This window comes from Oryctolagus cuniculus, chromosome 1 (genome assembly GCF_051225735.1).
Source record: "Oryctolagus cuniculus isolate XC-2025 breed Fujian yellow rabbit chromosome 1, ASM5122573v1, whole genome shotgun sequence".
NCBI classification, from domain to species: Eukaryota; Metazoa; Chordata; class Mammalia; order Lagomorpha; family Leporidae; genus Oryctolagus; species Oryctolagus cuniculus.
The window spans coordinates 178195383-178209897 of NC_142867.1; the positions used below are offsets into that span (position 1 = coordinate 178195383).

Below are 14515 nucleotides of genomic sequence, written 5' to 3' on the forward strand. Positions count from 1 at the left end.
GCAGCCATTTTTACAGTGTTTAGAAAGAGCTGTCTGTCTTAGCTTAAGAAAAGAAGAGGGGGCTGGCGCTGTGGCATAGCGGGTAAAGCTGCCGCCTGCAGTGCCGGCACCCTGTATGGGCACTGGTTCGAGTCCCAGCTGCTCCACTTCCGATCCAGCTCTTTGCTATGGCCTGAGAAAGCAGTAGAAGACGGCCCAACTCCTTGGGCCCCTGTACCCACATGGGAGACCCAGAGGAAGTTCCTGGCTCCTGGCTTTGGATCAGCACCGCTCCAGCTGTTGCAGCCACCTGGGGAGTGAACCAGTGGATGGAAGACCTCTCTCTCTCTCTCTCTGCCTCTCCTTCTCTCTCTGTGTAACTGACTTTCAAGTAAATAAATAAGTCTTAAAAAAAAAAAAAAGAAAGAAGCCGGCGCCATGGCTCAATAGGCTAATCCTCCGCCTTGCGGCACTGGCACACAGGGTTCTAGTCCCGGTCAGGGTGTCGGATTCTGTCCCAGTTGCCCCTCTTCCAAGCCAGCTCTCTGCTGTGGCCCGGGAAGGCAGTGGAGGATGGCCCAAGAACTTGGGCCCTGCACCCCATGGGAGACCAGGAGAAGTACCTGGCTCCTGCCATCGGATCAGCGCGGTGCGCTGGCCACAGCGCGCCAGCCACGGCAGCCATTGGAGGGTGAACCAATGGCAATGGAAGACCTTTCTCTCTATCTCTTTCTCTCTCACTGTCCACTCTGCCTGTCAAAAAAAAAAAAAAAAAAGAAAGAAAGAAAGAGAGTTCGGCCATCAGCAAGCACACCCAGGAGCTGCAGGATCCAAGGCCACCATCCCACAGCTTCCTTCAGGCAGTGTTTGACAGGAAACTTTGGGGGAGTGGTCAGGTCCTTGACAAATATATTTTTAAAAAGTAATAAGGAATAATTAGATCTCAGGTATCACCTGGTGTGATACAACTATATAATGTATGCAACTTCACTTATGATGTAGTCTAGGCAAACACATTTCACCTGAATCTTAGTGAAAGCTATATGGAAACCCTTTGTAATAATTCTGCAATTACCTCAAAGTGAAAAACTTAAAAATAAAAAGTTTAAGGGCATTTTTATTTTAGGATTATAAAAATATTTTCCTATATTTTTGTTGGTAGTCTTTTAAAATATTGTAATACTAAATATATATGGAATTTATCTTTGTATTAATGCTTTTTTCCTTCAATAAACAGTCAACTTTCTACAAGTATTTATTAAAAATATTTCAACAATTATTAAAAGTTTATTAAAATAATTCAATAAATATTAAATATTCACTAAAATAAGCACTTCAACAAATATAAATATGTATAAAATGAGTGTTAAACATTTAAATGTATAAATACTATATAAATAAAAATAAATATATGTGTCTCTACTGTTTTGAAAGAGAGTAATAAATATACAAGGAGTCTTCAAAAAGTTCACGGAAAATGTGTATTTTTGCATCAAGATAACTTTTTTTAAATTCTATTTTTCCATGAACTCTTGGAGGTATTTTCATAAATGTAAAATTCATTCAAGAGTTATTCCCTTCTTTCAAAGTCCAGCTCTTTTCCTGTTTCTGATTTTTTTCCCTTCACTTTCTAGTGCCTGGAAATAAATTTTAAATAGATATTTTGTATGTTTTTCAGAGTTTATAATTGTTATTTGTAGGAGGGCTAATCTACAGATACACTGTCACTACTGATGAGGCGCAGGATGAAAATTTCACATTCTAAGAGTACACTTTTACTCAAAATTATTTCATATATTTTTCATCCATTCAAAATCCAGAAAGTGTGGTTAGATTTCTGGAAACTGACATCCTGTTTTCAGATTTCTTCTTGAAATAATTTTTGAAGATATTAAAAGAAGGTTAAAGTGTTGATTGCTTTTGCAGTCATCAAAATTTAAACATAATTAAGAAAGAAATCAAAACAGTTCTATAACAGGAAAGGCATACAAGCAGACTTCAGAAATTCATGGAAAGTATAATTAAAAGATAAGCATTTCGGTGCAAAAATATTGAAACCCATGCACTTTTTTTTTCAAAATATATATTTTCCATGAACTTTCTGAAGGATACTTATATATGGCCATTCACCTGAAAGCACACCCCAATCCTATCAATCCTACCTGGAACTCAAACAGAAAGCCACACTCTTATTAGCTTATATGATGAGAGTACAGAGTTTAAGGCTGACAGAGTGGCTGCAAGCTAATGGGAAATTTTCCAAATATAGAAGAATCACAGAGAAGGGGAACACCAATACCCATGTCACTCAAATTCTTAGCCAACCCATGAATTATGTGAGTACTGGAGAGACTCCCAGCTGAAGTGGGAAGAGCCCAAACAAGGGACAAAACAACGGAGCAGAGACTCCAGATGCTGCTCATTGGGTACAAGTTAAATGCTCCTTGAACTAAAATCAGCACCTTCAGAACTAGCCTAACAGAATCTGGAGTCTCCACGAGGTACCAATAACTTGTGTGCCACAGAAAGAAAACTGGATATGAAGATAAACAGAAAAACATGATATACTGTCAAAGGAAAAAGCAGTTAAGAGAAAGCAACTCAAAGATGACCCAGATGTTGGGATAATATCCACTCTGCAAAAAAAGATGCTTGTAGTGAACAGCACGTTGGTGATCTACTGAACAAAACCAGGCAGGCTAATATGTGTAATTGGAGTATCAGAGGAGAAGAGTGACAATGGGCAGAGAGAAAATACAAAGAAAGAATGACCACAAATTTCTCAAAATGACACAAAGGTGGCTACATCAAAGATAAACTGCTGAGACCCAAAGACACAAAATACTCTTCAAAGAAGTCAGAAGAAATGACATATCAGCTATTGGGGACTAACAATACAAATGAAAACTGCTCTCTGATCACAAGCAATGGATGCCCTAACACAATGGAAGGACAGTTTTAAAGGGCTAAGAATGAGAAAACCTATTAACTCAGAATAGTATACTTAACAAAAACATCCCTGAAAATGAAGGCAAAAGACATTTTCAGATAAATAAAAACAGAATTTTTTGAAAGCATATATACATAACAGAAGAAGTTCTTCAGAGTGAAAGTAAACAGGAATAAAGAATACAAAAAATGATAAATACAGCAGTGGAGTACATTTTATGTGACATGGTAATATATTAACTCAAGACTGACTATGATAAAGTAAGATGGATACTGTAATCACTAGAGCACCACCATCAAATGACAAAACATAGAGTGAAATGGCTAAGATGACAAAACAGGATTATCCTGGAATGTTTTAAAATTTTAATAAAGCAGAAAGACAATAAGAAGGGAGGAGGAAGAGAAAAAGCAAAATGGCAGTCCCAAGTGCAAACGGATCAACCATCCTCTTATATGCATCTATAAGAAATGCAATTTAAATCTGCAAACAAAGATTGGCTTACAGAACATACATCATGCAAAGACTAAATATAAGCACAAGTAACTCTATGAATATTAAACAAGACAGATTTCAAGACAAGGAATAATCAGAGTTAAATAAGGACATTTTGTAATGATAAAAAGGTTAATTCATCAGGAAGACAGAACAATTATCAACAGAAGTCTAAATATATGAGGCAACTACTGACAGAATTAAGGAAGAAACAGATGACTCCAAACTCAGAGATTCTAACATTGTGATTAAATGACAGAGTAACAGGACAAAAATCAGTAAAGATAGAGAAGATATGAACCACAGTACGGGTTCCTTAATTAACACTTCTATCTACTGCCGAAAGATCTGTTGGGCGGTGCTGCTCTAGTCCATGGACCAACGGCACACCTGTCATTTAAGGCTCATCAGTGGGCCTCAGGAGGAAGAATCTAAGGTTATATAATCAGTAGTGACCTTACTAGCTATCCTTTCAGCTGCTTCGCTCTTCAAATTGTACTTAAACTTAAATTCTGCTGTCCTGTGGCTCAGATTACATACTCAGCCAAAAAACCGAATGCATTTTTACTAACACCAAATTTAAAACCCTAGCCATACTTCTTTTATGAGAATTTGGAAGATCCAAATGGTATACAGCACAATAATCATTTAAAAGCCATATTTTACTTTTTAACTTACTTATATATTTGATAACTTGTTCTAATTTTGAGTCCACCCTTGATGAAGTTGATCATATTTTCATCCTGAAAATAATTCAATTAAATAATTAGATAATTTGGCAAAAACACTGAAACTGTTTCTACAGTTATATATTTGTGTGACTAGAAAATAAATCCAAATTTTTTTATAACATAATTTTTAAATTAACACATTCTTTTTATTTGGGGGGACTTTTACTTCTAAGTTAAGAACAACAAAATGAAAATATTTTCAAAATCCTTGCATTACTCTATATCATTAATGAAGTAATTCTTACCAACTAAAAGCCATACTATCAAACCTACTTTAATAAATAGCATCATCTACTTAGCAATGTTTTTCTTGGTTCAAACAGAATCAAAAATGATTAACCTTAAAGATCTACTCAAAGGGTAAACATTTCAGAATGTTTAAATTTAAATGTTTAAATGGGACTATGGCTTTTCTACCACAAGGGGCTTGAGTAGACTGTCTACTTAATATTGTGAATTTCATTCATACACATTTACAGGCCAAAACAAACTGGTCTGGTTTCTGAAGTGGCTTGTTACTAATATGCAATGTGGTTTCAGGGGGAAAAATCACTTTACTTCTCCTTGCCTGATGGTCATTAAGTCAGTGGCCTAGATGAATGTCATTTTCAGAGTCAGCATTCAAGAATCCCCAGGGTACCTCATAAATTATATACAATAGTTGCTTATGGAAAGCTACTCTGGTAGATGGTGCTAACGTATAGCCCATGTGTTGTATTTCCAAGAACAATGTTTTTCTGGTCTATCAGCATTCAGAAAGATGCTCTGCTATTTCTTTTCCATGCACCTGAGCATTCTTCTGAATGCAGAAGAAAACCGAAGATTGTTTACTAATTTCATCAATTACTTACATGCTTAACCATTTAATAAATACTTCAATAATTGTTTAATAAATATTTCAATAATTATCTAATAAATAATTACTGTAAGGACCAACAGATACAAAATTTACTACACAACTCAAATGTTTATCATCTTATTTTAAGTAATCTTATGATAATACACCTTCTAATATCAACCAGGAAAGAAATTTCTTAATTATCTGCCTCAAAAAAGAGTATCTCATTTCATGATTCATTAATACTTCTTGCACACCTATTGTACACCAGGCACCCAAATGTAAAAGCAGACGAAGCACTATCACATGCTACGGGATGGAGGCACACACAGGGATGAAGACATGCACGGGATATCATGGGAGCAACAGGCAGGGGCATGGAGAGAAGAAAGCTCACTAGAAGCATTGGTGCTTAGAGCACAAAAATGATTACACAATGGCCAGGTGGAGGAAGGCAAAACAGATGTGAACTTTGCAGGCAAAGGAAAATTCAGGTGGAAAGACAGGAAAGGATTAAAGATGATGGTGTGCTTGGCCATCTCTGCTAAAGAATCTACTGCAAAGAACGGATTGACCAATGAGTAAGAAAGCCACCAGCACCCATGCCAAGTGTGCACCACACCCTGCCAGTAGCTTCCTAGGATACCTGTAATGGGGGGAGTAGCATAAATCAGTGAGGGAGGCACCAGTTCCATGTTAAAAAGCCTCCCTCATTTGTGCTATTCTGCTACGAACACTGCCAAAGCCACTGAGTGCTACTGCTAAATTCTGAAGCAGAGAAACAACACGGCGCATCTCATCTTTCAAAGGGCATGCGATTGCAAAATGGAGAATGAGCTGGAGGCAAATGAGATCCAAGATATAGCATCACCGGGTTGCTATACAGCATGGGCAAGAGCTGACCAGCACATCTACTGGAGCAATGACAGAACAGAGAGGACGAGATGGGCTGTGAAACTTTCAACAGGCGAAAGCAGCATGAACATGAAGGCAACAAGAGATGGGGGCATGGAGAAGAGGGGAAAATCATGGATAGCTCTCAGATGTTTAACTTCAAGTCCCCAAGTATAAAATAAACCTTCAGATTCCAGACCTGATATCAAATCCCCATTTCAGAACACATGTCAGAAGGAAGGTTAGGCCTCTGTGACTATCATTATATTTACGAAGGCACTAAGACTGTTGTGATCAACCAGGCTTTACAATGTGCAAGGTTTTAGGACCACAGTGATTAGACTAAACCAGAAACCAACCTAAGAGGCCATCTTCCAGAAGAGAAAAGCCAACTTCCAAAACGACTTGAAAGACTGAGATTGAGGAAGACTTCTCCATTTTATAGTTGAGTTTCCTTCTGCCTCCTTTCAGTCTCTCTCTCAAGTTTCTCTCATGGTAGCCATCACTTCCACCCATGAGAGCATGATACAAAAAGCTGGTTTAAATACTGGAAGATAGAGAGCCAGAGGCAAAGTACTGACATTGAACAGTTTCTAGGGGTAAAGTTAAAATACTGCTTAAGAAAAAGTTTTGCCATTTGATTTAGTGACTTTTAAAAATCACTCTTTGAAAAGAAAATATAAAAGCAAGAACGGGGAATGAGAATAGAAGGAGGAGGAAAGTAAAATCTGAAGTATGCATGACAAGCGTGGCTATCTTTGCATGCGTAACTGAGCTCTGTGGAAGCAATGGGAAGGAATGGAAAGAGGGGAGGGTCAAGGGTTAAGGACACCTGCTGTGGCTGTGCCCCACCCTCTCTGTGGGCAGCCTTCCATGGTTAGCAAGCCCAAGAGGAATGATCTCACAGCTTTCAGGCAAAGAAGCATCCTAAAATTAGGTGTGGCAGTTTCTCTGAAAGGAAATGGAATCACAGTAGACTAAAATTCAAAATGGACTCCAATTGCCGGTGAGTGAAATCAAGCTCTCTGGAGTCTTTTCTTGGCCAAAGTTGACCAAAATAATAAACACGTTTCATTACCACTCTAAGGTAAAAGAACTAAAGCACCTACATAAAATGAGGCACATTTACGTGGTCCTGGCAGTCTTCCCGGTCAATACCGAATCTAAACCAAATGTTCATTACCTGCACAAACGTGAGCGCTGCTTTCTGTAGGAGACACTCGGCATAACAGATCTCGGCATGCATTTCCTCTATTAAAAACAAATAAAATTATATTAAAGAAAATCCCACCTCCACAGTAATTGTTCTGAAACGTTCAGAAAAGACGGGTAGATAAATGAGCCCATGAGAGATACAAAAACTTAGATTGCTATGGTGCTGCCACAAAAGCAGGGCCATAACCTCAGTTCCGAGTCCTTGGGCAGGATTTGCCTGGGAAGTGTGAAATGTTTGGGGAAGTCATCCTTGGCCCCGTTCAAACATCTCTGCAAAGGGTTGGGCACTTGGCGTCAGAAACCCAAACTCAGCTCGCAGGAGGAAGTCAAGATTCAAAAGCGCTTTTTAGAAAGAGCAAGCACTTACTTTTTAACGTAACAGCCACAGGAAAGTTTAACACTTTTACAAAAGGTTGAAGAACACTAAAAAAGTGCTAGCTTTAAAAATAGGAAGGTGTGACAATTGTGGCAACTTCTTGAAGAGAAAGCAGCAACTCTAGAGAGTTCTGTGCAAAAGCACTGCCCTGCAGGTCCAAGTCAGGATTCCTTCCGACTCACAGATGACATAAAGAAAGCACTAATCCAGTTTGGGGCGGATTTGATCATTCAGATGTCTCACACAGGAACAAGACACCCACAGCAAGGGGCTATGCAAAGCTACGCATATGCCAGGGACATATGGAGCCCCCAACAGACACTCCTACCTTCCTAAATAATTCAATATGCTTGCAGAGACAAAGGAGACACACTTTGCCTCCTATCTTTGCCCAAACACAATCAGCAGATGCTCACTTTATTTGCGGGGTGCAAATGGGTATGTTATTGAAGAAAATGAGCCTGGGGTATTGAATCCCCAGAGTGGAGGAGAGCCTGTGCCACGCCCTAGTTAGGGGGCCCTGAGGAAGCTACCCAACCCCTCTCTGCTGGTTTCTCCCTTCATAGGGTCCACTGAGAACATCTCCACCTCTCAGCAGCAGGATTACGGAAGGCCCTGCCCGTGGGGCTCACTCTGTGGGGTACGCACTTGATAAATGTTAGCTACTTTTACTAGACCGTAGCCCCAAGCCCATGTTGGTGCTTGGTGGTAAAAGCTCAGAAAACAGAAAGCAGTTTTATACCAAGTAAGTGGCTGAAAAACAGGGTATTTCTATGTTATCAAGAATGCTGCTCAATCAAATGAGGTAAGAATCAAGGCTTTCTGGGCCAGCGCCACGGCTCACTAGGCTAATCCTCCGCTTTGCGGCACCGGCACACCAGGTTCTAGTCCCGGTCGGGGCGCCGGATTCTGTCCCAGCTGCCCCTCTTCCAGGCCAGCTCTCTGCTGTGGCCAGGGAGTGCAGTGGAGGATGGCCCAAGTGCTTGGGCCCTGCACCCCATGGGAGACCAGGAGAAGTACCTGGCTCCTGCCATCGGATCAGCACGGTGCGGCGGCCGCAGCGCACCGGCCGCCAGAGGGTGAACCAACGGCAAGGGAAGACCTTTCTCTCTGTCTCTCTCTCTCACTGTCCACTCTGCCTGTCAAAAAAAAAAAAAAAAATCAAGGCTTTCTTTCATCTGCACATGTAGAAGATGCCCCCACCAGACACATCAACCCACTGGCTCATAAATTGGTTCGGCTTCCTACTAGCATGCTTATATTCCAAATGTTTAATTCACAAAGAAGCAATGAGGCAGCTAAGATCCCCAAGGGCACACAGACAGATGGGGCCCAACCCCAGAGAAGCAAAACTTGAGGAGTTACAGCCTGTGCCATTCCAGCTACATCAACAAGGGTCTCGGTCCCGTGTGAGCCACTAGATTTTCTCAGCATGTTCAGCGGGACACGGACAGGTCATTTTCACTTGCACAATGTCACCCAAATACCCTCCTCCGTGAAAACTCTGTAACAGAATAAGAGTCATCAGGAACTGGTAACTCGGAAAGTCTGCTCAGAAGCATAGACTTCTGGCACGGGGACCCTGCAGAGAGGACGACGTGGAGTCAGAGGGCCAGCTGGAGGACAGGCACCCATCAGGCCAGCCTGCAGCACTGTCAGGGAGAGTCCAGCGGGGCTCCTGTGTCTGAAGCACAAGGGAGATCAAAGGAGGAGGGGACACAGAACTGGAAAGGTGAACGCCCTTCAGTGCAGTCAGTAGACTGCAGTGGGTCCTTGCAGAGATCTGAGCAGGAGGAGGGGGCAGATCAGGGCTAAGCTCAAGATGACATCAAAGACCGTATAAAGGATGCAACAAGAAGGCAAAGGTGGAAGACATGAGAACTTGAACTCTGTATTCCATGTGTATGATTTCTTCCTGTTAAATCCCTTTCACATCCTAGGTATTGCATGTAAAAGTCTGTTTTTAAAGGCAATATGAAACTCATCTGAGAAAACCCATCCATAAGCCATTGATAAGTGTTAGCCACTTTTACTAGATCGTTGTCCCAAGCCCACGTCAGTGCTTGGTGGTAAAAGCTCAGAAAGCAGCAGTCAGCCATGAGACAAGAGTGTGTTCCATGAACAGTTTAACAAAATACACTTGTGCAGAGAACTAGACACTAAAGAATGTAAATGGAAATCACCAAGAGGAAAAACAAATCGCATACTAAAGCTACAATGTTTTGACATGCTCTCTTGAACACAAAGTCTGGGTTGCAATGACAGCCAAACTCACTAAGAATAAAATGCAGCTTAATTTATAAAAGACTTACTCCTGCACTGCTGCTGATTCACGCTGGGCTGCTTCTCAGAATTAGCCATGGGAAATTTCCGAGTAGGTGCCTACCAGAACACCTCTACATCATAATTATAAAGTCCTTGGTCCACTAATGGAAGTATCTTCAGGAAGCGTGAAATGCTAGTTTAGCACAGCCTCTAGGTATAAAGTCTAAGTAAGCTTGCATTTCAGAACGGGCTACAGTCACAGCTAGTTTACTTTATAACAGCTGTAAAAAGTAGTTTTTTACCTTAGTCCAGATTTCCTAAAGTACCACTACTCAAAGACCTTACAAAAACCTAAGAATGCAGTATCATCTATTTTCAAGATGTCTTGAATATGGGAATAATTCAGTATTTCTCTCATCAATGGGGACACATTCTTGCCCTTTTTTGCCTGCCTACAGGATAGAGTGTAGGGAACATGGAAAGAGGTGTAGTTTAGGGAAAGCCTGACCAAGTCTAAACCAGCTCTGATACGTGGTTGGCCATTTATTTAACTTCTCTGAACATCAGCTTCTACTCTATAAAGACGTTACACAGATTATACTAGTAAATGGTAAGGAAAGCACCAAGCATTGGATCTGACACATAAAGTACTTTAAAAAAACAGAACATGCTGTTATTTTTTAAATTATTAATTATACTTACATCAAAAATATTCTTCCTAAAACTAAGATGTAAAATAAATAAATATATCTCTATCTATCTATCTATCTATCTATCTATCTATCTATCTATCTATATATTTGACCCACATTTGGCCATGAGGAATGACTCTGACAGCAGTATTCAGAACTGCTGTTGCTTTAATCAGCCATGCCTACATCTAGTATTTTATGCTACCTCTTCCAGAGAACAAGCTTCACAGGTACAAATTTTCTTGGAAAAGATAGAAGCTTTATACTAAAACAGTCACGTGCCAAGGACCTATGTTTCTTCCACAGGATTGTTCACTTGCTCTTTCCTTGTAAACCATCTGACTAGAGCTGAACATGAAACTTCAGGCGGATCTCAGTGGGAACAGCAAGCAGTTGACAACAGGAGTCACTTCCTCCCATTCATCTGATTAGAGGGTGACAGCCATCCTTGGATTCTTGAATATTCCTGAATGCCTACAAATCAAGCATCCTTCATGTTGTGAAACATTATCATTGTTTGAAGGATCTCAAAATTACTTTTACCTTAGAATAAAATTTTAATGGCTTACCAAAAACTGAAAGATCTCATAGATGGACAGTAAGAATATAATCTGACCCAAGCCTTTGGAGGAAAAAATTGGGCAATATCTATGAATATTTTTAAATTTTCTAACCCTGAGACCCAGTAATTCCATTTTCAAGAATCTCTCTTATGATATACTTAGAAAAAATATATAAAGACATACGTACAAGACTCTAGGACAGCTAACAGTGAAGAATTCAAAAGAATATTAACTGTTCCCCAACAGAGAAAGAACAAGTAAATTACAGTACTTTCATCCTATGGGATACTACATAATTGCTCAACAGAACAAAGCAAATTCACACGTACTGACCTAGGAATAAATCAATGTCAAAATCACATTGTACAACAACATACATTATGTGAGCCTATGCTTATAAAAATAAACAATACATAAACCACAACAAAAACCCTTTGCGCGTTATGCATATGTTTGTATTTGTACACAGAAAAGTCGGCCAAGCCTCAAAACCAACTGTTTGTAGTGATGGCTCCTGGTGGCCGTGTGAGATAATTTCTCCACTTCAGTATTGAACTTCATGAAAATGATCACTTTCTTTTTCTGATTTTTAAAAAAAAGGAAAAAAATATCTTTCAAATGGCTCTCACCTTCACTCAGCTGCTCCAGTGACCCTCGAGAGAGAAGACTTGAAAAGGATTCTACAACTGTGCATTTCTTCCTGTACCTGCATTAAATAAATAAAGCAAAAGGGGAGATGGGAAAGAAAAAGAAAAAAAAATACAAAAACAAATCAGACTGAGCTCATTTTCACTTGACATTCACTTCAGTCCCAGTCACACCAGAGTCACCTAGCTGGAACCCTAAACCCTAAAGTCTGGAGGGCAGAGACCACTCTGTCCCTACACTGCAACTCCCAGCACTTAGGACCAGGCTGTTACCCAATCCTTGTTCACCCAATCCCTGTTTGTCCTGTGGCTAAACCCTCATGCCAGTGAACACCAAACTCGCAAAGCATTTTCCTTTATCTCTATGGCTCAGATCATTAGTTCTGCAGCAAGAGCCTCCATGGGCAAAAATGGAGTTACAGTACAACAGCTGGAAATTCTCTTCATTGGAGGGGTTTGCAGCCTCATCACATGAGTGAGGAGTCTCAACCATGTTAAAATTCACCAACGCTGGCCGGCGCCGCGGCTCACTAGGCTAATCCTCCGCCTTGCGGCACTGGCACACCGGGTTCTAGTCCCGGTCGGGGCACCGGAATCTGTTCCGGTTGCCCCTCTTCCAGGCCAGCTCTCTGCTGTGGCCAGGGAGTGCAGTGGAGGATGGCCCAAGTCCTTGGGCCCTGCACCCCATGGGAGGGTGCAGGAGAAGCACCTGGCTCCTGGCTTCGGATCAGTGTGGTGCGCCGGCTGCAGCGCGCAGGCCACGGCAGCCATTGGAGGGTGAACCAACGGCAAAGGATGACCTTTCTCTCTGTCTCTCTCTCTCACTGTCCACTCTGCCTGTCAAAAAAAATTTTTTTTTTCACCAACGCTAATAATAGCTTTTACCAGGTTCTTCCTATCTATACAGAGTAAAGCTTCAAATAAAAGCAAAATGCCATCTCATTTTGACCAACCAGAAGTTTTCAAATGTGTCCTTCTAAAAACGGATGAAAACATTCCCATCTGAATTGGAGGATCTAAGTCAAACAAGGTGCTGCTGGTTTGACGTGGCATGGACTGACCTGCAGTACCTAATCTCACCCACAGGCGGCCCTTGAGCGCTGCCTGCTGCTAACCCCACTGCAATCTCTCTCAAGCTCTCCGTAGGTCAGGTCTCAAACAATCAGAAAGAAAACTGAGAGGTATGAATGCCAAACAGGAATCATACTCTAATTCCTGATAGGAGTTTTTTTAACTCTGTTTCATAAAACTGCAAGGGGTCAGGAAGCTGAGAAGCTAAAGCTCTTTTCTCTAACAAACAGTGGCCAACTTCAACTCAAAGCTCTCAGGGGGCAAACAGCATGCATTGTGTCACACAGACAGGAAGGTGTGGCATCATCTCTCAAGTCTCTAATGCTGCAGGCGTACTTTTGGCAGGTTTGTAAAGCGTCCTTCATGGCAGAAATGCCGTTTTGGATGTCCTGTTGCTCGAAGGTCATGACAGCCTGCAACACCACAATGGTACTGTAGCCAAGCGCATGGTACATGCTCTCCTTAGCCCTGGGGAGAACACAGCGAATTAGTGCATTTCACTTCCACAGATGAAGCATTCCAGGCTCTCACTGATACCAAAGGAAGCTCTAAAAGAAATGCTTGTCCTGACTTCCACAGGTATAGCCTTGACTCCTCCATCATAATCATGGAAATGACACGGACTATGAAAGGCATGCTTTTAAGAACTCAAGTATCAAGGACTTTCCCATTTATACCCACACAGGCAGAACAAAATGTTCCAGGTTGAAGTGGACAAATGCTATTCCCTGTTTCAGCACTAGGGGGCAGCCTGCAGACTCTCTGTCCAGGAAAGGTTTCAAGGCAAACCAGTATTTTCCAGTTGAACAAGGGACAGTGTAAGGTCAATAGGTCTGAAGTTAGTGCTAAAACAAAGGCTTCTGGAGATGTATTGTGATGGGAAGATTCTTATATGTTTCTTGAAAGGTAAAGACTCATTTAAAATCATCTTCCCACCTTCCTAGGCAAAGGCCAAGAGGAAGCAAGATTTTTGCAGTAAATCAAGACCAGGGACCTCAACAAAGGCAAATCTTAGCTTAGATAATGCAATAATCTAATCACATTACCTGATATTCCTGTCTAAGGTTCCTGATCATTCAAATGACCAAGTTATCAATGAGAATTACTTCAGGATTCTAAGGGTATGAATTAAGTTCTGGATGAATCAGACATCCAGACTCACGGGCTGTGAAAACCTCACAACCTTCTCAAAACCTCTTATATTAATTATCTAGAACGTCTGAAATATCAAGGCAGGCTTGTGTTTTTAACTTAAATATGAATGCACAACAGCCTGCTGTTCCACAGACTACACTCAGGTCACAGAAACTGTCCAAGCATCCTTGGGTCATCTGCAGGTTGTCCTGAGAGGTGAGGAGCCTGCCTGTGCCAAAGAGCCATGAGGAATAATAAGAGCAGCACAAAGTGAATCACTAATTGTGGTTCTAAACCTCACATTTTTAACAAAAAAAAAGGGGGGGGGTAGGGGAGTAGTATTTTTAACAGTGAAACATGCATAAAGACCAGATTATATAAAACCTGACCAGATTATATAAAAACAATACTGATCATTTATTTTCATTGCATATTATCTCCAGCCAGTAGGTGTCAGTGGCAGAGGAGATTTGCTTGAATAAAAAAAAAAAGGAGATAGAGGGAGAGGGAGAGGGAGAGAGAAAGAGAGAGAGGGAAGGAAAGGCACACAAGACAAAGGGGAGGGAGAGAGACTGAGGGACTAAGAGGGAGGGAGGAGGGAAAAGGCAGGAAACAGGCAGAGGGGAGGTTGTGAATCTACTACCTTCGACTAGGGCCTCATCTAT

The 14515-nt window shown here is 41.1% G+C and overlaps 1 protein-coding gene across 10 annotated transcripts in view; it reads right to left on the reverse strand.

The window, feature by feature from the left end:
* TTC39B (tetratricopeptide repeat domain 39B) overlaps window positions 1-14515 on the reverse strand; it is a 152673-nt gene that overhangs the window by 39176 nt on the left and 98982 nt on the right. For all 10 annotated transcript variants that reach the window (XR_016223799.1, XR_016223801.1, XR_016223804.1 and 7 more), the window contains 4 exons: window positions 13053-13184; window positions 11628-11704; window positions 7071-7138; window positions 4103-4167 (listed from right to left, as the gene is read on the reverse strand). Coding sequence is in view for 5 of the 10 variants with exons in the window: in XM_070052366.2 (XP_069908467.2) it covers window positions 4103-4167; window positions 7071-7138; window positions 11628-11704; window positions 13053-13184 (342 nt within the window). In the remaining 5 variants the exon portion in view is untranslated. The remainder of the gene's footprint in view (window positions 1-4102; window positions 4168-7070; window positions 7139-11627; window positions 11705-13052; window positions 13185-14515) is intronic.